Here is a 25,724-nt window from a genome sequence, read left to right as displayed (position 1 = left end):
CAAACGGCCAATGCACCGTCTTCACATTTTCCTATTATTATCCTCGCCCCAGATCACCATTAACCGCGTTACAAGCAAACTTTCAGCTCTGACTAAAATACGATGTCCCGACTGAAACTTTGTCCTAAACATTTTCGGACTGGAGAGAAAACGGAATTTGGGAAACGTTATTCAGATGAAAAGGTGCTCTGGTGCGTAGAATTCTGGTCGGGGAATGCAAACTGAGAGTGAAAGGAAAACGAAGGTGGTAATTTTGGATTTGCAGATCGTTTGTTGCTAGTGGTGAACAATGTCGAAGAAAAAGTAAACAATATTTGGCTGAGAATCGTGGTATACAAGCAGCTGCGGGTGGGCCGCAGTAGTGTTTTAGTAGGCTTATAAATAGTCGTGGGGAGGTTTTTTTCTTCCCAATTTTACATCTAAAAAGAGACAAAAGAATCAAACATCAACTACAGTAAACCTAGGCTACATTTGCGATAGCATCCAAACCGCATAGCATATACGTTCATGCTACATTCGCACACAACACAGAGGTTCAAAACTTAAAACTTATCCTCCTCTTTTCCCACTCATTTACTTCTGTACAAACATTCCGTTTAATACGTTTGGATTTTGTCACCGTAACAAAATCAAAACATTTATTTTTGTTGTGTCGTTCTTAACAAATAGGTATTATTAACTACAAAGCAGTTGTTCGCAAATAAATACCATATTTACAGTAGTTTCATTTTTTATAAGTAGTTAAATGCACATTTTAAAATAAAATTTAGCTACGTAGTGCGTGCTGATGGGCCGCGAAAAGAAAATGGACGCACAGCACAGAGAAAAGTTACGAGCTCGACAACTTTGTGTTGCAACGTGCTCGTGCAGAGGCGTGATCGCGACTTCTGCGCGCGTGCTCTGTCGCGAACGAGAGTCCAGGCCTTGGGAAGAGCCTGCAAGGGCGCGCCTCTGCCTTCCGCCGGCATGGCTGGGCGGTCCGAGGTCGCGGAGACCACGCTGCAGGCGCGGGCGTGGGTCTCGACTGCAACCAAGATGGCGCAACAAGTCCCGCCCATTCCACTTCCTCCTCCCCTTCCCCCCAGCTGCCGCTCCCCTGTTCTCTTCCTCGCTCACGAGCGTGCAAGGAATTCCCTGACAGATCTTTTTTTTTATTTATTTATTTTTAACTTTTATTTCTCTAAACTCCGCCACACCTTTCACATTCTCCTCCGGCCTGTTCCTTAGCAGAGTGTAAGCTTCACTAACCCCCGATCAGTCGTCGAACATAAATTTCTCACAGGAAATAAAGCGGGAGGGGTCGTAAACAACGAATATTGAAGGTTTTTATAAAAGGTTTTACGTATCATTTACGTAAATGACGAATTTTTGCGAGATTTGTAATTATATGTGATACACTTAAACTAACTTTTCTTTTATTTTTAACATGTAAAATTGTTCCTAAAATGCAAGAACACAGACTAACCGGCCATCTGACTCGGGGCAAGTGAATGGTAGATGTAAAAGTAGGGACTCGGCGCGAAACCGCCGGGCCAGCCGCAGAAACCGTCAGCCCCGAGCGCCCGACGCGACCTTGCAGGCGAGACGCCTGGGCGGTGGCCTGTGGGCGCCTGGTTCGAGAAACATTTCCCGCCAGTGGTTTAGTCAGCGCGGGCAAAACAAAAAAAACCTCGCCTACCCGGGCATACACACGCTGTGCAGAGCTTCTGATGAAACTGCGTGGTTTGAAAAATGCTCAGGATATCCGAGTGGTGTCTGTTCACGGGCAAATCATTTAAGGATGAACTGAGGGTGGATGTGTATTTCTGTTTACGTATTTCGTTTTAAACTGAAAATTACTAAAAATGCGAGTTTTCAGAATAATATTTAGGCATTAAAACACCCGATACAGATTCTTCAAAGCACCGAAATGACTAGATTACACATTTATCTTAATTTCTCCGCCATATAATGTTACGGTCACCGCTCAAACCTCATTGTTATCCCATGCACGACGAGAAGACTGAGCGCCAGTCCAGAGCCTTGCGCTTAGAGGCGACACCACGCTATAAGCACCAGCGAGCGTCGCACTTATCATCACTAAATAATTCGACACAGCTCTCACGTGCGAGCGCGAAGCACTGGCGAGCCACTGAATTTTTTCCCCCAACTCAACAAGGAATCGTTAATTTCTTTACTGCCCATCTGAGCCATAGACTTGCAGACATACAAGTTGTGTATGAACTCAATCGACAAACATCGGTTGAAGGTTCATAAAAAAAAAAATCGGAAACAAGCGTCTAGGATATTATTTATTAAACAATGTTCAACAACCACGTCGAAACCTCTTGTTGTCATAAAGGGAGTTAATTGAAACACTCGGGAGTAGCAACAGCGAAACGTTTGAGGTTGTTGTAGAAATTTTTTAAAATTAAATATTACCCAGACGCTTGGTGTTCCATGTTATACAATTATTCTACTCGTCTGCAAGTAACCTTCAGTGGCGGCTCCAGTGGGTAGGCCGTATGGGCCCGGGTCTACCCTACATTGGAAATAAGACTTTATATAAAAATACACAATAAATATTAATGGTTAGGTTTATTTTGAAAACTATAATATAAGTAAATCTTATTTTCATTGCAAATTGTATTTGTCTGGCTGTCAAAAAAGGGAAGTTTGCAATCAAATGAAACTATACATTCACCAGTTGTATATTCATCTTATATTAAAAGAATTTTTATCTTAACAATTAATTTTGTGACCTTTATAGATATTAAAGTGTATTTCGTTGGCGTACAATTATACGTTTATAATAACTGTTATGATTAATATTGGACTTCAGAGAGAAATAAGTTACTCACAGAAAGCCACAAAACTTACCATTTTGCAACTGAATTTTAAAAATTTCCCGGACCACCCTCTGATGTTGGGGCCAGACCTCTGGTACAGCCCGGACTCCCGAAACTGTGCATACGCCCCTGCGGTACAGTCCGAGCCTACCCAAAACAAATCCTGGAGCCGCCCTTGGTAACCAGCGTTCATCTCCAGCTACAGAGGTTTTATACCAGCCTCGGGAAGCAGTTCATACGATAATTCGTAAATACAATTTTAGATTTTTTTTTTACGATCAACCTGCAGCCAAAGTTTTTCAGTCGAATTCATACACATCAAGTATATACTTTCTACGTAGTAGGTCTACTCAAAATTGGGAGATGTTATATATTTTATTTTTTACTAAAATATAGCATTCGATAACGTACAACCCTATCAAAAAATTAGTCTCATGTCTTATTCTGCAAATAATATATTTTGCACTGAATCATAGATGAAAGACGTTTCCATTGGAAAGAAGCAAACGAAAGTGAAGGCAAGACGAATGTGTGGGAAAATTACGGAAAAAAAAAATAACATTGATAAGAAGACTAGAGAAAAAAAGAGCGAGTCTTCTAAAAGAGGCTCCGTTATCAGCCGTGGTTCTAACTAACCTCAGCCGCCTTGTTCTCCAGATTCATCACCCTGTGATTTCTTCTCGTAGAAAGCTCTAAAGGGACAGGTGTATGGCAACAACTCTCACTCTGAGAACGCTACAACTTCCCAGTATATATACAAGCATCGCAGAAATACATTTAATTTAAGACTGCCAAGAAATAATTTTGTCGCCGCCAAAAATAAACAGCTTGTCAGAAAACACTCTTCCCAATATTTCGTACTCAACAGTGACAATATTAAGCTGTTTTTTTTATATAGCCAATTGTATATACTAAACAAATACAAAGTTTTCAGCACAGTAAATTTGGCAAGGTAATAAATTTAAAAAAAATTTGTGGTGGTCGCAAAACAGTTTTTTTATAGCTACTAATCCTGGATAAATAGTTGTCGTTTAGTTGCAGTAGATTTGTTGCCACCGGGCACAAATGTATAATAGTTAATAATTAAGATTAGCAACTTCATTTGAGTATGGCCCTGTTTGGAAAGTAAACGAAATTATTCTTTTTTTTAATTCGCTCTTTCGCGAAAATCTAAGAATAATACAGGGAGGAAGTGAATGGGAGCGAATCTCCTCCTTTACACTTCACGCTGATAAACAAGTGTCTCTCCCGTCCTTCCTAGCTAAGTGAGGGAGGAACCGGAATATCTGAGAGAAATTAGTTCCTGGGTTGGCAGCAGCAAAAAAAAAAAAAAAAAAGTGTTTCGTTAGGCTAGCTCATCACGGCCGGAGTCGCCGAAGCGACGCCACTTCCGACGAAGAACAGACCGCCGCGACGCTGAGACGAGGAAGTGGTCAACAAAGCACGCAGCTGAGACACTCCGTGAGATGAAAGTCCGGAAGTAATGCAGCGCCTCGCAACCGAACGTGCGTAAGTAACAATCGGGCAAATCTACAGGGGAGTAGACAGTCACTCTTTCAATGATACCACGTGTACCCATCAACCTCCACACTGTTATAAAGTACTGCAAATTCACGGAATTTTTTTAACGAAGAAGCCACCTCAAACCAACAGAGATTTCTTCGTAATTTCAAATAACCGAATCTTCGGATAAATACTCCGTATTGCGACTCCCGAGTTAAATATTTCATCCTAAACAAACGTAGACACACACCTAGGCTAAAGAAAAGTGTTCTTGCTGTAGAATTAACTTTTTATCTTTTGTTAGCATATCAAAAAAAATATTTGGGATTCATGTTATAAATAGGTAAAATTACTGTCCATAAATTCAAGAAGACGTTCGTACAATTTTTAAAGATTTCTGGATAATTTTTAACAGGCCTTTTTAGTAAATTGAAGGAGAAAATTTTTAACATTTCACACGCGAGTGACCAGAAAGAAGAATCTCATTAATAATTTATTACAAATGGAGAACTTTTTACAACAGTCACGGGTACGTAAAATTGTAACTCAATTCGCGTTTGTCTGAGCTCGACTGAAGATTTGTACTAAAGCAGGACTCACAATGATTCAATCCCATCGGTCCATCAATCACGTGACTTGCAGCCAATCACATGGTGCGAGAAATTCCATTCATCCGTCCGTCAAAATCTAGCCAAGCTTGCTAGGCCCTTAGGCATATAATTGAACTAAGGTTTGCTAGGCCCTAAGGCACAGAATCATTCTTACAATATTTCACGGTACAGGCGAATTCCGATGACTGGCAACGAACTTGTTGTTCACTCCAGCGAGAGAGCTTTTGTGGGGAAACATCGGAGAAAGTCGGAGAAGTACGGAGCTCGTAACTTGTTTTGAGATGTTAAGTGTTTAGTAGTGTTTTCAATTTCTTGTGTTTATCTTTTATTTCAACGTACCCACAATAATTTGCAAACCCAGAAACGACAAAATAACATACCGTAATGCCACCCAGTGTAAGGGGGCCACTCTTAGTTATCTGACACCACCAGGGTTTCCTCTGGAAAGAAGGGATAGAGTAGAAGTTGGGATTCGGTAGGGGAGTGGTTCGGGATTGGTTTGGGCTGTGAGGTTGTAATTCTCGCACTTGCCATTTAAGTAATATACTTTAATTTTAAGTTCCTACAAATTAAAATAATTTTGAATGACGGAATTAGTGAATTGTGTTAAAGTCCCGTCGACATCCAGGTGTTTGGATACTATGAAAAGGTGATGGGATCAGATAGTAGCATTGACGGGACGGGAGTAATACGTGGAAAGCGTTCTGACTCACGGCAACGTTCGTCACGTTTCCCACCTGAGGAGAATTCGGGTTAAACATTTTAGGGAAACATACCCAAATCGTCTTGGTGGTTTTCGTGTGATTTTACCACGTTTTGTTTTTGTTTTTAACGATTGTCTCGCTGGTAATTTTCAATATTAACGAGCTAATAATCCCACATAATTAACTTATCTTGGACGATTTAAATTAGTTATTAAATTTTATTTTTGACTAGTGACATGTTTTGGCCCTATTTAGACTATAAGAATTTACTCCCACGCCTTTCCCAGGACTTGAACCCAGAACCCCTCGCACCAAAAGCCGGCGTGCAACCGACAGCGCTACGGGGGTCGGCGACCACTGCTACCACCTTGACACCGACAATAGGAAACCATCGTGCCAACCGTCCCGAGTCTCAGAGAGGGCTGTGCGGGATTCACGATTTAACACTTGCCATTTCGGAAAGAAAAGAAAAAGTGGCTGATTCCGCGGTGTTGCTGGGACCGGTCCAGTGTTTAACCCCCCGTGTTTACAACACGCAAGGAAAGTGCAGCGAAGATTTTTTTAACTCGGACGAACAGGCCGGTTTTACATCCGGAATGGTTTTCCCCCAACCCTCCTCATCACCCTGAAACCATGCCGCGGACGCTTTCGTAGACTTGACATTCTATCGGCCTTAAACTCGGGAAAGTTACCCTGCAAAGCTTCGAGAGATCGGCCGTGAAGTGGGTCCGTGGTCGCGCACATTTTTTAATGAAACTTCTCGTATTTTTTTAACAAAAAAAAGGAAAAAAGAATTATTTTTATACTTCCTTCGCTAACAGCGCTACTTCTCTTTTCTGCTTCAACGGTCGCTGAAATCATTGCAGATAAAAACCAGACTCTTAATAGGCGAGCGGTGGTGTCCTAAAAAGCAAAACAAGTATCTGAATAAATTTTTATCATCGATTGTTAAATTTCCCTTATTAGCGTTTAGTAATTAAAACTTAATTAATAAAAAAACGTAACTGGCTTATACATGATGTTCATATAATTAACACCTTTATCTGTGCGGCAAGTCAAAAGGGCAAACTTAGTGGAAAAAATTACCGATTGTTTAAAAATATGATTTCTATCATAGAAAGAGCGGTTAACTATCTATCTGTGAGCCACAGTGGGAATTTTTAGTTATATAACTTCCACACAGTGCTTATTTGATTGGCGAGAATTCTTAAATCCGAATCCTTTCAACATAATAAACACCTGTACCTTTTTTGTAGTTTCAGGTTCGCAAGAAACACAAACAAATTCATGAGAAACTAATCCCATAACTTTTTTTATTTTAGGCTAAAACGTGCAAATAGTCCATTCCAAAGTTACTTCGGTGGCTTCTGATTGTGGATTTGGGATGATATAGAAACAATCAAATCACGATGCACACATTGAAGTGCTCGTAACAAACAGAAGTTACGTTGAAAGTTAACGTGTACCACAAAGATGTGGTTTTAATCAAGTGCTGTTAGGGTAAACGTGAGGAACATTGAACTCTTCGGTTAAAAAAAATGGGATACAAAGATCGTGCTGACGACTGGCGTCGGACACTAAGAACCATGATTACAAATCTCCATAACGCGATTCTCCATGTCGAGCGAAAAGTGAATGGACTGGCCAAACTGTGGGTGCGTGCGTGGCTCCAGGTGGCAAAGGGAGGACGACGATGATGCTAGAGCAGAAATTCAAATTTTCTTTCGCCAAAAGTTGTACGAAACATTCAAGGTTCGGCATTTGGGACCACGAATTTGTAAATGTTTCAAGGCGAAATTTCGCAACTGAATCTTTTTTATTTATTTTTGTACGATAACTCCTGGCCAAAATTCTTCCAGGGTCCGCCCTTGCGGTGAGGGAGAGTGTTGTCGTTCTTCAGGTTTTTGTCCTGTGAGGGGGGGGGGGTGTTTTGTTTCACTTCGGGCCGGATGAAAACAGCCCAGAACGCGTAAGGATCGCTGCTCTCGGAGTTCGTAAACACCGGCCAAGGACGTGGGTGAACCCCCGCGGGACTTTCACCCGCTTTTATCTGGAACCATCGGAAGAAAACCGGGGCTGCTGTCCTCCCCCCTAACCAGTGCGTGTCGGGAGTGACGAGTCAGTGGGGACTTTCACTGGGTCAGAGAGGTGCCAAGTGGCGACCGGCCGAACTGCGCCCGCCTCTCTTCGCCCGCCGACGCCGCGGCGCGCTTCGGGAGACACAGGCGTCCCGCTGCGCGGAGGCGCGCAGGGAAAGTTCGGGCTCGCCCGTAAAATATCCAGCAGTTGGCAGCCCGCGCAGTCGGCAGCCGGCACGACACACAATACAACTTTCTCCGATGATCGAAGCAAATATCAGGAGAAAATCAAACTGGCAAGTGGAGGATTTACTGGCGCTATGTCAGTTAGCATCTCTTTTCTCGGAATCGTAAACCCCAATTGGTGATTAACTGATGGTTAATTTTCTTTATACTTATTTTCTTCGCCATTTGGAACGCAACTTAACTGTCGCAAACGATTGCAAGTTTAAGGCTCTGTCTCATACGCTCAGTTGGTTAATTAATTTTCTGTCATTAAGGCTTGTTCACCAATTTTATCAACATGTATTTTCCATAAGGGTAATATAATAGCGGTAAAAAAACGTCACGCGAATGTTGATAGTTATTCTCGCTTGCGCGACGTTTCAAAGCTAACGAATTACATGCAGAATGTATCAAGAGACAAACTTTGCATCCAAACAACATATGCAAGCTTTAGTAAATTTGCAGAAAGGGCCTAGACAACAAAGTGATGTAATACAAATTGAAATCATAAACACGTCGTGTGAGGCTGGGGATTATAATTGGCTAACAGAAATCGCTATTGTTTAAGTAAATATCAACTAATAAATAAAAACTATTAATACATTAATAACGATAAATTAGAGTGTCTCTCTGTGTGTATGATGGTGTTGGAGGGGGTAGGGGCTGAAAGAAAACTGACAAAAAAAACTTTAAAGGGGAATCCCTACAGTGGACCATTTTCAGAATGCTGAAGGCCCTATCACACTGTCAAATATTTTTATCCAAATATACTTGACAAAAAAATGTTTGAGGGGTAGTATTAAACAGAAAATGGTTTCAAATTTTCTTCGTAAAATAAAATTGGATGAAAAATATTTTCAATCGTCAGATAATCAAATTTATTTTTGGCCTGAGCTATCTCAAAATTTTCAATCTTAAGCTAGTTTTGAATTTAAATAATTAATCACGGTCTGTATGAATCATTGAACTTGTTATGTTATTTGTGCATTAAAAAAATATTTTAAACGTGTAAGAATTTAACTCACGATAATATTAGTGTCATAGTAAAATATATGTTCAGCGATGTTTTAAATACTTATATAAACTTATTTCGCATAGAACATTCACATTACCATTGTTTTAATTATTTCTCTTTTACAACCTCTTTAATCGCCCATGTGCTCTTGGCCATTTTAAAGATTCGTTGTGACGGAAACGTATGTTGTCATTTCCGTTTTCGATTGGCCGATTGCATCTAACATATTTTAGAACCTTTCCTATGTGAAAATATTTGATGTAAAATAGAGTAATCCAATTCGTCAGACAAACTTGGCTGCGCTAGTGACGTTTTCGGTGACGTCATAACCATCCCACTTTGTTAGACACAACATCCCCTTAGCCTGTTGTCTCCGAACCGTTTGTAGACGGATCGGTAATTAATACACCGTTTAAAACTTTTGACATACAATAGATACAGTCAATTGAGTGGTTTTTTTTCCGGTTTTAGCAACAATCATTGTTATATCCTTCGGAAATAATTAACAAAATAATAAAACGTTTCCTAGATCTATCTTGAATAATGTAGCTTTATAACAGCCAAATAATTTTTTTTTAACTCGGTGTAGTAATTTACATGTTTACTTTCTGCAACTAGACATTCTCATAACATTTCTTTATAATATTATTATAAGTAAAAGATTGGCACGCTTCTCGCCTTTGTAACTTAAGAAAGTCAACATAAAAAAAACTGCGATTGTACCAAATTTGGTCTGAATAAAACATAACCGCAAGTAAACGTATCCGTAGCTAAATTAATCGCTGCATTGTGTAGGTGATTTAAGAGAAATGGCCAGAAGGCAGACTCTTTTTTTTTACCTTAATGAAACTATCGCGTTTTCCACAAGCGATGTTCTGTTGTAAAAAAAAAGAGTTAAATTTTCACACATAAATAACTTAATCAATGCATGTTTAAGCTGTTGCAAACACCATTTTTAAATACTATCTTTGATTTGAAGTTAAATTTATCAAATTTGAACAAAAAAAAATCCCTTAAGATATTTTAATTCGGTATGAAAACGGTCTTCATTCAACGTATAACGAATTCCATTGACTGTGCAGAAATAAAAGCGTATTTTTATAAACAAATAAATGTGGTCATATTACGAGTATATTGTGTAAAAAAACACGAAACACCAAGGTCCGAGGAAAGATGGCTGACCGGAACGACAAGGAGGAGAGAACAGAAGGCGCTCGCGAGCTCGTGAGGACGAAGATAGAAGCAGGAAGCGTGACGCAAGCGACCCCGCGCGGCGCCCCCCGGGTTCAGAGGCGACGAGCAGCCAGCGGCTCGACCTCGCGAGTCTTCTGCGCCGGCGAGGAGGCGGTTGCGGTCGCGCGCGACCTTCGACGGGCAGCAGAGCTGCTGCTGATGTTTTCGACGGCGGCGTGAGGCCGCGGCGAAGCTTGCGCAAGAGCTGAGAGACCGCTCGTTGAGTCGACGACTGCTTTTTTTTTTTTTTATATATATACCTTTCGCGCCGGAGGAACACGCTTGTTTCGTCATCCGAACATCAATTCCAAACTGATTTTTCCCCCTCCCTAAAGAGTACCAAGTTAACCAGCTGTTATCGCAACATTCTTTTTTTTTTTACCACGTTTTTATTAACTCGCTTTCTTGTATGTTCGGCACTAATTTGGCAAAATTTCACACCCAAAAGACTAATAATCAGAAAATAATTTATTAATAATATTTTTTAATACACCTTAACGTTTTTAAACCGGACTAAAAATTATAAAATAATTTCTCTTAGCCCTAAACAGATTTATAACCCCATACAGATTGTCCTGAAAATTTGTGAATGTTTAATACCAATGGAAAAACTTGTAAGATATAAAATAAATAAAAAAACACGTGGGGAACATGTAATAGATAATTGATGCACGAATAGTTCGCCTAAGTCACTAAAAAATTTATTGCATTGCAAATTATATTTCACAAAACAGTTAATTTCCACACTCCTTACTATTATCTTCCAATGTGTCCAATGTTTTCAGTTATAAATCTTACAAATATTTTCATAGGTATTAAAAATTCACAATCACAAAATTTCAGAACAATCGGTATGGGGTTATAAATCTGTATGGGGTTATAAATCGGTATGAGGTTATAAATCGGTATGGGGTTATAAATATGAATAGGGTTACAAATATGAATGGGGTTACTAGGAGGAATTATTTAATACATTTAGGCCGTTTTAAAATCGTGGTATAATGAAAAAAATTAAATATTTATGCTCAGCTAATACATAAACCACCGTTATTTCACGAACTAACGTCAAGAGTTTTACGCGCACGTTACTTCGCCGCAAGCTTCGCGCGCGCACTTGCGTGCGGCCGGCCCCCAGCCAAGTGTGGGGCGGAGGCGGGAATAACAAACACCGAGTAGCGGTTCCGCCGGCATGCCTGGGATGCCGGCAACTTGGCAGCGCTCCACCGACTGTCGGTCTCGAGTTGCTGACGGCAACGTGATCCGCGTCACATCACGTTAACATCGGCACGTTGCTAGAAACCAGTCTGCCTGAGCTACAGGTTTTTCGACGTCCTTTCATGCCAAGAACAAAAGCCGCAAACGGAAAGATTGTGTAGAATTTCTAGGCGCCATTTTGGTCGTCCATTTTTTTTTTCAGTGACCAGTAGGATAAGAATGTCATTTTTTTTGTGTTTAGCTTTTAGTGCCAATAGCTGCGTTTTGAACCTCAGAAAAATGCTGCCTAGCTCAACTTCTTGCGTTCAGATATGAAAAGCTGATTTGAAAATACGGAGAAAACATACAATTTCCCATACAGTTGGATGCAACGTTATATTCATACAATAAAAAACAAATATGGCGATATCCGACTACCAATAAGAAAACTAGTGAAATATTTGATATGATGATTTAACTTTCAGTAAACCCTACGCGAAAATTTTTTTTCCCCTCACATATTTCTTTAAAAGTATTATGGTACTTTAGTGAGCTTCTGCTTACATACATAAACCCACTGATCCAAGATTAGAACTACTAAATATGAAGGACATGCTTTTAAGATGTGGTGTTGAATAATAAATCTGTATATTCGGTGGCTTAGTAGCATTACTACGTAATTATGAGAGCATACTTTTGTGGCGATGTAGACGGAAAGAAGGACTAGAAAATACATATGTTTTTAAGACACTCGAGGTTGGTTAGTTTACCTGAGGAATTTATTTTTGAGTTTGTGAAGATTGTAAGATGTGGCAGTTAATGTGGAAACGCCAGCAAAGGGCAAACATGTGTGGAAATTAAGCTCCGAGAGCAGTGACTGAGGACCTTTTCCAGCCCCAACAAGGTTCGGGGCAGTCACTGTCACACCGTCAGGAAAACTATTTAACTGCTGAATCAATTTGAATAAAACATGCAAGTAAATTCTAGCAAAATTTATATTCACAAAGCATTATTTTCGAATGTTGGAGATGAGAATGGAGATTTTACTGGCGCTTTCAAAATGGCTATTAAAGAGATTTTAAAAGTGAAATAACAAAAATAATGTTATGTTTTATGAAAGTCACATGTAAAATAATTTTCTGACTAAAAATGAAATTATATTTTTAGAACTTTAAAAATTTGACCGAACATTTATTTTATTATATAACGAGTATTATTGTGACTTCAATTCATACACGCTTAAATTTTTTTAAATGCACAAATGGCATAACAAGTTTATTTATTCCATCCAGCTCTGTGATGCATTATTGAATTTAAAAACGGGATTAAAATTGAAAAGTTTGGTATAGCTCAGACCAAAAATAAACTTTGTTAGTGTGCCATGATTAAAAACATATTTGAGGTTATCTATTCAAATTTATATGATTGATAAAATTTGAAGCCCCTCCAACTCTATTATCAAACACAGTTGGAGACAAATACAGTACGTCCATAAAATAATGTCCCTGTTATAAAATTTAATAGTATCAACTGTAAGCGATAAGGAGAGTTGGTTCAAGGCCACAATTAAAGAATAACTAAAACAGTCTTAGATGAGCGCATACGCGAAAACTGCTTTGTTGACGAGTAGAGAGTGAACCTGTCAACTTTATTTGGTAACAAGATGGAGCCCCCTTCCCATTGGAATCTCCTTGTACGAGAGTGGCTGAACGTCGAAGTCCCCGACCGTTGTATTGGTCGTAATGGTCGAGACGACAGAGCTGTTTTTTTTTTTTTTTCCGCTGGCCTCCACGTCCACCTGAGACATCGCCATGCAATGTTTTCTTTTGGGGATTTATAAAAGATCGTGTCTACGTTTCGCCGCTACCTAATGATTTGCCAGAGTTGAGACACAGAACTGAATAGGCTTTAGCTTCCATTACTCCGGACGTGTTAACCGAAGAGTGGGAAGTATTGGACTTTAGGCTGGATGTGTGCCGTGTAACTAAAGGTGCACGTATTGAACATTTGTAAGGAAATATAGGTTTGGTTACCTCAGATTTGATGTGTGATTGTTGTAAATAGTCTAAATACGCCATGGAAACTGGGACTTCCTTTAACGGACAGCGTGTATTGGGCAGTGGCTGCTACTGCGGGGGCCCTGGAGAGTGCGCCGTGGCCGGTCAGTGTGTCGAAGGTCAGTCGACCGACGAGAGAGGCGGCAGCGCGCGGCGGGTTGACCGGCGCGGAACTGGTTTGGCTCCGCGGAAGAGGGAGAGCTGGGTGGAGGAGGTGATGGCAGTGGTGCAACAAGGGAGAGAGGAGGAGCAAGGTGGTGGGGGACATTGCTGTATCGAGGACATGCCTGGAAGCTGTGCAGCTCTGCCCCCCTCTTAACTGACACGGTGGTTATAACTCCCCCCTCCTCCTTCTTTGCAGCCATTTGCTTTTTATTTTTCTGGCTCCAGAATTTTATAAAGAAATATTCCCCCCCTCCCCCCAAAATCACACCAGTAAAAGTATAAATTGTTCGCTTCAACAACCTTAGGGAAACACGAAAAAGTAACTTACAGTCGGTGATCATTACGCTATCAACTAAAAGAAGAGACCTTTTCATTAGGAACGATTGCCCGACATTCTTATAACAGATAAGGAAACAATTTACCACAAAACATAATGTTAGAACTGTCTGCAAACACTGGCTTTAAACAAAAAAAAAATGACGTGATGAAAATGTAAAAATCCAACATGGCGGCTTCGAAAAAATGTTCTGCCTAGTCTAAGAAGAACACAATCCAGCCACATATACTACTTCAAGACATAGCGTTGGTGACGTACGCAACAAAGTAACAATTGATGTAGTTAGATGAATGTCTGCGGTTGGGTCTCAGTGTTATTCGACGGAGCACAGAGGCCAGGGTTATTCAGATGAAATATATATAATGTTTAAATATATTCAAAATTTCAAAATTACGTGAAATTCAAGCACTAGTATTTAATTTACTTTTTTGTAGGTAAAGTGACACATAAAATATCACATCGTGTTACACATTTGGGAATAACATTCCAGCGCAAAGAAAAGAACATATTTAATGTAACTAACACTGTAACATTTCAAAACATTCGATTTTTTCCAACTGCATTGTCTTAGAAAATAAATTGCACTGGCTCATGATATTAATTTACTAACATGATCTAAAACGTTAAAATAAAATAAATATATAAAACCAATTTTCTTTAAAAGACCTAGTATAAGTAACGTTTATTGGTAGATTTATTTATAAACATCCTCTATGATACTCATTATCTTTTGAGATAGATGCAAATGTTAAAACAGAATATAACAAGGTACACCGAGTGATCTGGGTTCGATTTTATATCACGTGTAAAATTCTAAAGAACATTTTAAAAAACCTTATAATATCGTAAATTAATTATAAAATTGTAAAATTTGTAATACTTATATTTACTTCAGGTAAAATTTAAAGTAATTTTAATTAAATAACAATATTTATCACTAAGTGGTATTGCTTTAACTAATGTACTGGATACATATTGCATACATTTACTCGGCAGTAGGCTGAGAAAAAAAATTATTGTCTTATAAATTAAAGCAAAATACTCTCGAGGAAAGATTTTTACCCCATACAAAGAAAAAAACTTCGACAGTCTTCAAATGACTGCTGATTTGCCTATTTCATTTTTTTTTTGTAATGGTTTCCGTGTTGTGTTTTCGCGATTTTTGTTTTGTTGTAAAACACTTAAGGTCTATAAATAAATTACTGTAATTTCAAACTCGAGAGCTAATTTTTTAAATTCTAATTCAATTACTTCTGGTCAACACCGAGATAATTTAGAGACGCTAACACACAACTGTACACACCAGGAATATTGGGCTACGACCTATAGAAAGGAACTATATCCCGGCGTCAGCGTAGAGAGATCTACGGAAATCCGGTGAAAATACGAAAACGGGATGTCCGCGTTTCCTCTGGAATGCAAGTCCAGTGTCTGTGTGGGAATGAAAATCGTCTCCGACACGTGTTCGAGGCGCAGCGAGGCGCGAACCCAGGTAAGCCGTCGCGCGCAAGGAGGATGCAAGCATGCACGTGCGCGCAAGGAGGATGCTACCTCCTTGGTTGGCGCGACAAGGCTTGGTTACGTACCGAAAGTCGCCGCTGCGGCCACCACCACCAGACACAAGCAGTAGCTCCGCATTGCTGTTCTTTTTTTTCCCCTTCTTTTGACGTTCGACGACCTGACCGGCTGCACTGATCGCACACGACTAGCAGGCTGGAGCCGCAAGGCTGAACTCTTTATAGCGTCCCGGCAGAGAAGGCTGCCCCTCCCCCTCTGACCTACTCTCTTCTCCTCGTCACCCCCTCTCCCACCCCCTTCCTCAAACTCCCTCCCCAATCCCCGCACGGCAAGCTCGCGAAGGACTTTCATTTCTTCCGAGAGCCAGTCCCATCTTCACCCGGCCGCCTCGTGCGATCCCGCGCTCCCAGAGGCCGTTGCGCCCGTCACGCGCCATGCTTACTGATGCGTGGCCTCAGCTCTCGGTGCACGGCATTCGGTATGTGAATGGGACGGAAATGTGTAACAACCACGGTGCTGCCATCCGCGGCGGATGGCCGCGTACCGAAGTTCACAAAGCCAGAGGGAAACTTTATAGTATCAAACTTCTTAATGATTTTTTAACAACATGGACAGTATTTTAATACAATTCATTGTCGAAAATTAGCTCCAAAGCCGGGTTTTTTTTATTATTTTTCCAAGTCGTGTTCGCTTTTATCGGAGACGTTTGATTACGTAGTTTAACATTTCAGTCGGCTAATCAAACGATTCTACAGTCGACGGAGCTGCTCCGGCAGCGAACTCTATAGAGGCGGTTGCGGAAACCACGCGTGAATTCCGTCAAGAAATGTAGTCTAAAATACAATTTTCGTATGTTTATCACGCTCGGCATTATTTCAAATTTCGTGTCTGAGATTCGTATATTAATTGTACTTGCTAGATGAGAACACACGAATTTGCTCGTTACCGAGGTCAAGATGTTACACGTCTCTGGCGAGTATTGAAAGACTCGCTAACAATATTTTTCCTTTTCATTTTCTTGTCATTGCTATTAGTTAAGGGCACTTTCCTGAAAAATCTAACAAGACACCTCCCTTACATTTGTTGTTATATCACCAACATTTTCAACAGATATTCACTAAGTGTATTGTAGTGGGCGTCAAAAGTCGCACAAGTTTGAGAAATTATTGCAACTTGCGCGAATATTTAAAACCGTTAGCTAACACTTAGTCAACATCGGTTGAAAATATTTGTGACAGAATAACTTATGCAACGGAGGTAGCGTAATAAAATTTCTGAAATAGGCCTCAATAAAAGTAATGACAAGCCAATTAAAAAAAAAATCCTGAAAAATCATCAGACGGACTTCTTACATTTGTTGCTGGGTCACAACACTTCTCACCAGATACGTACTATAAAGTTAAAAATTTTAAATTTACGAAGAATACTGGTTACAAATTTATCCAGGGATTTTCATAAATTTTTTGGTATCTTCGTTAGTTTACGAGTACTTAGTTTACTTATTTTTTTATATGAATTCACAAGAATTATTTTGTTAAATTAACTAAACATTCAATAACTTGTTAAATGTATAGCAAAAAATACTACTCCTTCTTCCATGTGCCTGTTCGTCCTGAATACAATTGAACCCGAAACTCGGAAGTAAGAATTCACCGTGGTTTCTACGAAGAATCAGTTATTCGAAATTATAAAGTATACTCTTCGTTTGTTTTGGTTGCATTCTGCGTAGAAAACCCCCTAAATTTCCTGTAATTTGTAACAGTGGATATGTTATTTTTCAGCTGTAAAAAGGCACACAATTGTTCAAAATCATGAACACTTGGATGAATCTTTACCGCTATTACATGATCTTCAGCAAATCTATTTTGAGAACACATCTACCCTAAAGGTCGCATATTTGGGAAGACTGGTGGAGGGTTGGAACACAGAGTCCCCCGAAGTGTCGTACCATCGAATACCCCCGACTTAACACTCGAAGCTACGAGAACACTGGCGTCCTAATTACGCCACTTTGTACGAAAATGACCTGGGAACCCGCAAAACTATTGTTACACACACGAAAAAATTTCTGTACTTCTACAAAAGATTTCTTTGGAAACCAGTTGCCAAGAAATAATTTGTAACATTAAAGGAAATATATTGTAACTTTGTACAATACATGGATATGGTTATTTTTGCATTAATGAAATATCGTTTCCAAGATAACAGTGAGCATTTTTTTACGAAAATTAGCTCATAATTTTATATTTTAGTTGCTGTTTCATTCAAGCATAATTTAATGTAAACCATGGATGAGGTAATCGATAGTCAACAATGGACTTTATTTTGTTTTATTATGCTTATTTATGTGCGCAGTCAATACTGTAAAGTTATTAAGGGAATGGTTTACAAATATATTAAACTATTGGAGTTACTGGGACACCGGAAAGCATAAACGCAGAACGATATTTATTTTCAGTAAGGTGCCCAGGACTCCGCGGGAAAGAAAGAGGCCCGCTAATGGAATGTCCATGTAGTGGTAGGGAGAGGGACGGGCGTTTCCTATGTCACGCCCGTTCTAAGAGGATGCGGGGTTTCCAGATATAAGCGCAGCCAGAGCACCACTCCAGTGTCTCTGGCCGCCTCGTAACAATTCCAAAGAGTTATCATGAAGAAATACTTAGAATGATAGACAGATAATACACACTAACAAAAAAAAACAAAAAAAAACTCATTTGCTTGGGCTCTACAGTAAAATAAAAATCACCCTTCATATTTAGATAATGTTAAGGATATTTTGTTAAGAGTTCATTCCTTAGAAATCAAAACTAAATTTTCTCGTTAACAGGCAGTTTTTTCATTTTGACTAGGAAGTCAATTACATTATATAATTGAACATTTTGAATGAGTTAATTTTGGATTGCAGCGTGATGATGTACGTATCCCTATAGTGTTAAGAAGCAGAGAGTTAAGTGATAATTATATATATTTTTGACAATTTCTGATGAACAAAATAATAAATATTACAAAGTATGGTTTACTACACGCATTATTTCATCAATCATTTACAGCTGAACACGTGAACGATTTTAATGCTGTTAAAGGTCCTTTAGAAAAATTAACTACGTGGATGCTAACGCGAGGACTTTGATGAAACATCCTGCCAATGCGCCCCCGCTCACGAGCTATTAGTGGCCCGATACATCTAGTGGCGTGAGAGAGGACTTCATGCCACAGAGGAGACGATGAAAAACACGGGACATTTTGTCAAGACAGTAATTTATTCAACGTCTCCCTGGGAAGGTATCGTGGTGGCATCGGGAAACTTCCATGAACGAGATTGGTGGAGCCTTTAAGGGGGAAGGGGGGAGGTTTCACGGTCACCTGCCTCCACAGGGTTGCCAAACTACTGTTCTTGACACCAGATCTAGGGTTTTTTCGATAGTTATTTGAGAACAGATAATAAATTTTGCTTAATTTCAGGAAATATTTATAATTTTTTTTAAGAAACTCTTTAAAAATATGCCGTTTTACGTGAGGATTCAATACACTCCTATATTTTTTTTTTGTTTATCAGTTTAATCGCAGATGCTGATGCAAGAGTTTGTGCAAATTTGTATTCTGAATGGAAAAGTTCAAATTATGAAGCATGGGAAATACTCATGAACAGACAAATACTAAAACATTTGAATAAAAAAAGCTACATTATTGATTTTGAAATATTGTAAATATCCATTTCCCTTTGAATTTTTAAATAAATCCCTGCAATTGACAAGTTTTTTTCTTTATTTTTAACTATGATGATAGTAATAGATTCCTTGGTACTTAGTTGGGAAACATGCTATTCCTACCGTACGAAATCGATGGAGATCAAGACTTTTTTTTCTGGTGGGTTGGTAACGAGTGTGGCGGAGCATCACGTGGACGCGGATTGGCCGAAGACTCGGGGTGGCTGCGCCGGGTTGAAGGACACGGTCCGGTGACCTTGAAAACAACTCCATACCAGGCGCACCCAACACCCTCAGGCTCCCACTGATCCCGAGATATAACATCACCATCCCCCCCCCCCCCGCCCCCACCCGACCAGATTAGTGGCCACTTATGCATCCCATTCGTCAAATACTTAAAAAGGTGTTCTGTTTTAAAATTGCGACTTGACATAGGAGGGCTTTGCACCTGGCGACTAATCATCCGAGGACTTTGCACCTGGCAACCAACCAATTGGTGTTTCGTGTGCAAAACAAATGCTTGTTTCTTTTCATTCCCTGCCACATACTAAACTGATAGTCTAAGAATATGTTTCTTTTGAAAGGATTCGTACGGAGGAATAACGTGTTTTTTTAAAAAAAAGTATTAATAAATCTATATATACATACATGAACTAAAACTAATAATAAAATCATTTAGGGAAATAGTCTGAACAATGTATATACTTATATATATGCCTACAAATGTTCTCGGCTTGAGGTTGAGTTGGGATGTATAGGCCAATTAATCATTGTTCTGAATCAAAAACCACCAAAATTAATAAAAAAATTGTAGTATTTGTCGAGTTATATGAATTTTTTCAAAAGTGTTTGAATCCCCACCCTACACCAAATTATTAGATAATGTGGCTAAAATTTTGGTACGCAATCTGGAATACTCCTACTATTGATAACAATTCAAAATAAAATCCAAAATACTTTATTTTTAAGGGGAAAAACGTCTTTGCACGACTTGTGTGGCGTCAAAATTTTTTTTATCGGGTATCTTTACCCATTCCCACAGTAAAAATTTTACTTAGATAACTGAGCAAGTTATTTGCTTTAACTAAACTATCTTTCCAACTTAAATTGTTAGCAAAGTAATATTTTTGACACTATGACGGTTAAAATGTTTTTTCCTGAAAAATCTTCCAAATAATTTTTTTCCCCTAAATGTTTAGCATGTTTAATTTTATTTTGAATTACTATGATTGCGTAGTAAAAAATTTCAGTTGCAGTAAGTGCAAGGCATGGGCTTAAAAAGTTTGAAAAAAGAGCCTATAACTTGAAAAATACGACACATTATGGATCAAGATTTTTTGATTCAGAACCTCAATTAACTAGCCTCCAAATGTTTTCGGTTTGAAGTTGATTTATGGGACATTATGTACATATAAAACAAGGAAAACAGATATTTTTCAAGTTTGTCTATTTGTTTGAGCATCACGTGAAAACAACTGATAGGCAGGGACATGTACTATTCGCGGAAAAAAAAAATATCAACGCTCTGTATATTGTGAAAAAGTCAACCTTCCCTAAATATCACTCGACAAGAACAGCAAGTATAGTTTTCCGCCATTTACCGATAAGCGCACCCAGTGTTGCCAGCCGTAGATTGTTTGTAACAGAGAAATTTAAATTGTGCTAAGCAAATGTAGGTCGTAGGATTTGTGGCTAAAGCATTTCAACTGCCTTCTAGGTCTCTAGGCTGAAGCCACGACCACCATTCAAAACAATGATCCCAGCCAATGCTGTTGCAGCAACTAAGCAGACCCATAGGCCGCCCATAGGGACAAATGATATCTTGCTGCGAATCACCCCTATTCAGGTGTGTATTTGTGTTGGTGAGTGGTGAGGCGGGATGATAAGGGCGACGCTCGCTTGTGCTTCTAGCGCGGTGTCGCCTCTGAACTGGCGCGCAGTCTTCTCGTCGTGCGCAGAGCAACTGTGAGATCTAAGAGGTAACCATAGCATTTTATTGCGGAGATATGAAGATAAAAGTGCAATGCAAGTCCCTTGAGTGTTTTCAAGGGGTTTCAAGGGGCTAGAAATTATTCCGAAAAAAAAAATTGTATCTATTTTCACTTTTCTAAAAATAACATTTAAGAACTAAAAACGCAAACAGAACAATTCCTGTCTGAAAACCAGAATGGCATCACTGTCTGCCGTACGATGCTCATAATTTAGACTTTGAGGGTCCATATCAATCTCGGGGTTCAATGGAGTTATAAACCTCGTTAGGTTTTTCTTCTTGGCTTTGCTAAGGGAATAAACTCTACAGTAAGGACAACATGGGCAACGAAATGCACATTACCACTTTTTGGTATTTTCTTTTCTGTCATCATACATATAGTTGTTTATTTTGTGTTGCGATTTTTTTTTTGGTTTGGGTTCGCTTTGTATTATTTTTATATTTTGTTTTATTTTGTTTAGTTTGTCAAATGATTTTTTTTTACCACTGTCACCATTTTTTAAGTTTTGTATTTTTTGGTTGGTATTTTATTTACAAGAATTTATCGTTTTATTCTGCGTATTGACGCACTGAATACATATAAATTGACATATCGTTTATGGTTTTTGTTCGTGTGTGTACTCTTGATCGATTTGTAAAATAGTTATTTGACTGCTAGAGTTTATGTTGAGTTAATTTGCATGTGCCATTTTAATTTTGGCCAATATTATTTAATTAATTTGTGATTTTCTTTCACACTTTTTTTTATCATATTAGGCAATTTAAATGTTCATTCATGTTTTACCTATGTTATTCCATTCAAGTGTTTAAAGAAAGTATTAAAGTTATAAAAAATAAATAAATAAAAGTTAAAACAATATGCTAGAGTTGAAGATTAATAATATCAAATTCTTACTATACAGCAATGAATTTACATTATTTTAATTGTTACTGGCATAAATACTTTATTATTTGTGATCAATGGATGATTTGAATGATTTTTCGTAGTCCAAGAAAGTTCTTCAAAAAAATATGAATTTAAACACTAAACTTATGGTGTAAAAATAAAACAAAAACCTACAAATTGTTTTTTTAAAATGAAGTTAATGATTTCGATACGTAGACACGAGAACTGTGTACCATAGTATAAATAAGACATTTGAAGAAAATGTTGACACGCCTCAATAAACAGTACAGTCTAATGTATATTCTATGTCGTGAATAATACGTACAAGTAGTTGTAAGGCACGACTTGACTCAACATACCGGAGCAATATAAAAAAATGTATATATTATTATTATATATTCTGTACTGTAAAAACGGTTCCATTATATAAAAAAAATGTTTCAGGATAGTTTATTTAAATAAAATGAATTGGTAGGTACATTTAAAAGTTTTTCCATTTTCTTCCAATACTTTGTCTTTTAGAAAAACTTTACTTTATAGCAAAAAATCTAAGCCACTCTGTTGTGCTTTTTAAATAGCAATGCAACTTTATTTTACATTTAATATAAAACCCAAAGCAAAATTCGTTTGCAGGAACTTTGTAGGGGTTCATACTTAAATACTTTTTTATTGCATATGTTATACTTTTAACAGTCACATGGAAAAAATTTAAGTCCAAATTGAATTTGCAGTTAGCTTCTATGTTCGCTTCCTAGAAGTTGGATAACACAATTCTCGGATTTGACAAGGGACAGCGTTATTAACGGGGTAGATTAATAGATTATTTTGCTTGTATATTTTTGTGTTCTTGCATATGCTTTTTAAATTGTTTTTATACAACATTAAGTAAAAACATATAATTTTTTTTCAAAACAATGTGTGTTTATTTAAAGTTAAAATTTTAATGGATGAATTCTACTCTGTTCAACGTCAGCGTGAGCTGAGAACATGTATTCAGTGATAAACAAGTTTGAATTAACAGTTTGTCTGGTATTTGTCATAAAACTGTTAAATTTTAGAAATTCTTTAATAAATATCAATGAATTCGATTCTCCTGAAATGCGAAAAACTAAAGTTTTCAGAGACACTGCAAAAACTTAGACTGTGAAGATTTATGAATGATTTTTTTTTAAAACAGTGAATATTTTGACGAGAAAGTATCACGAAAAAACGATGGTTTTTAACTGTGTGCATCTTGAATACATGCTCTCAGTTCACGCCAAGGGAGAATTCGTGGAGGTTCAATGGAAGGGACATGCCCCTCCCCCCCTTATAAACAAACTTATTAACCAACTTAAAATAACTCATGTAAGGTTCTATTTACGGCCACTGAATATGCATAATTAGATAATAGCATTCTCTTTAATCATGAAAAAACATAATCATAAGAAGTGGGAGTGTAAGGATTTACGAAATTGGCACTTGTAATTTAAAAATTTCAGATTATTTAAAAAAATAAAAAAAAAAGGTCCTCATATAGCCTGAAAATGCGTTTTAAAGCACCCTATTTTAAAAACATTACCTGGGGTGGACCCGCTTGTCTGATGGAAGGGGGGTTGTTTTCTACACATCTCCCCCCCCCCCCCAAATAAATTTTTAGAAACAGGCCTATCAAAAAAGTATTCTTTTAGATTCCTTCGGCCTCCCTCTTTCACAAATCCTGGCTACGGAGACGGGGCGTAGGGCATGTGTCATTTTGCCTAAAGGCGTTTTGCCTAATTTTAGGCAAAACGCCGTTTAGGCAAAACGCCGTTAGGCAAAACGCCGTTAGGCAAAACGCCATTAGGCAAATCGCCGTTAGGTTAGGTTAGGTTAGCTTAGGTTAGCTTAGGTTAGGTTAGCTTAGGTTAGGTTAGGTTAGGTTAGCTTAGGTTAGCTTAGGTTAGGTTAGCTTAGGTTAGGTTAGCTTAGCTTAGGTTAGGTTAGCTTAGGTTAGGTTAGGCTAGGTTAGGTTAGGTTAGGCAAATCGGAGTTAGGCAAAACGCCGTTAGGCATAACGCAGTTAGGCAAATCGCCGTCAGGCAGAACTCCGTTAGGGAAAACGCCGTTAGGCAAATCGCCGTTAGGCAAAACGCTGTTAGGCAAATCGCCGTTAGGCAAAACGCCTTTAGGCGAAATGACTTTAGGCAAATCGCCGTAACTAATTCATGTTTAGGCAAACCGCCGTTAGGCAAATCGCCTGTTACTCGGGGCGTACGTTTGAGGGGGAAAGGGGGAGGGAATCATAAGAAATCCTAAAACTCGATCATTCCCACCAATGAAAGGAAATAATTTGAAAGCAAACAGCACCCCTCCCCGAATGAAATTTCTGCGTACGCTCCTGCCAATGCTTTAACGGCGCGTGCAGCGCAGTTTATCCGGCGCGCGTGCTGACTGCGGAGGAGACAGCCTCCAGTCGTAGATCAACGACCAGACGAAATGCCGAAGCCCTGCCCTTCAAGCTGGCCGCAAAACTTGTGTGCCAAGGTGACGGGGCGCTGCGGCGACCTCGTGGCTGCCATTCATGGATAGCCGTGTGTGTTTCCGCGTTTGACGAGGGCGCCTGCTGTGCGACCTTTACTTTTGACCTCCACGATGTGTTGACCCGTTTCAGTAAATTATACATTATTAGTGCTGACTATCATTGGAATTATTTATTTTTTCAATAATACTAATTACACGTGTTGTTTAGATGAAAATTACTAAAACATTCGCTGAAAAACAGTTCAATTTCACGTCCTTGACTGATGATTTGGTAAAAAAAAAAAAAGCCAGTTGGGTGGACTGTACACTGAAAAGAGTTTGGGACTACAAATAAATATTCTGTTAAATAGACTTCAAAATATATTTGTGTTGACAGCGAAAATCATTTTGTAGCGTCCACAAAGTGGCTGTTGGTGACAACAAAGTTTCGTATTCACAAGAAGCCTGAATGGTGTTTTTGAGACTGAAAAATTATTCATTTGTTACCACAAAAATGTTTTTTTTGGGTCTATTCTGACAAAATACTTTTGTGGTGTCACAAAACATAATTGTTTAGCTTTAATTTTACCGTATGCCTACTTTTGGCGTAAACTATACTTTTCACAAGACTTTGAACAGCTCTTTGTGATTGCCTAAACAGCAACGGACTGAAATTGAGTTCCTGCTCTGATCAGTTCAACTCCAGATTTTGATCTGGATTGATAGATGTCCTGGAAACTACAGGATCTGGTTAGAGATCCATTATTGTGGCACCGACGAGTTATGTATTTTAAAACACGCAGTTTTTTTAAAACCATACTAATTTATAATCAAAATATTTTATGTCACTGACCCAACATTTCATTTATAAACAGTAACCACACCATTTACTTCGGTAAATTTCGGAACTGTTTGGGTTGTGGTTGTGGCTCCTGTGAACTGCAGGCTATCTACGGAGGTTACGGAAAAACGTAACGTCCTGATCTGAATCCGCGACGGAATTTTTTTTAGGAGAAGAAAATCTCCGACTGGACCGGCAGTCGAACCAGGGACATTTCATCCGACATTCAGGAGTCTCGTCCCAAACAGCAAACAGTTGTCCCTCAAGCGTTCTATTGTCTCATCTATGGGTTATTGTCAGGTGTCGGCACAGCGTGAAGCCCCTTTTTTTGTCCAGCTGATGGTTCGCGCA

The 25,724-nt window shown here is 38.8% G+C and overlaps 1 protein-coding gene across 2 annotated transcripts in view; it reads right to left on the bottom strand.

Annotated features, from left to right (window-relative positions):
* LOC134536316 (protein obstructor-E) overlaps positions 1-15,716 on the bottom strand; it is a 38,610-nt gene extending 22,894 nt beyond the window's left edge. For both annotated transcript variants that reach the window (XM_063376069.1, XM_063376077.1), the window contains exon 1: positions 15,537-15,716. In XM_063376069.1, coding sequence (XP_063232139.1) covers positions 15,537-15,588 — 52 coding nt within the window. In that variant the 5' untranslated portion in view covers positions 15,589-15,716. The remainder of the gene's footprint in view (positions 1-15,536) is intronic.
* Between the last annotated feature and the right edge of the window lie 10,008 nt (positions 15,717-25,724).

The sequence above is a fragment of the Bacillus rossius genome, chromosome 1 (genome assembly GCF_032445375.1).
Source record: "Bacillus rossius redtenbacheri isolate Brsri chromosome 1, Brsri_v3, whole genome shotgun sequence".
In the NCBI taxonomy this organism is placed as follows: domain Eukaryota; kingdom Metazoa; phylum Arthropoda; class Insecta; order Phasmatodea; family Bacillidae; genus Bacillus; species Bacillus rossius.
This window is presented reverse-complemented; position numbering and strand designations above follow the sequence as displayed.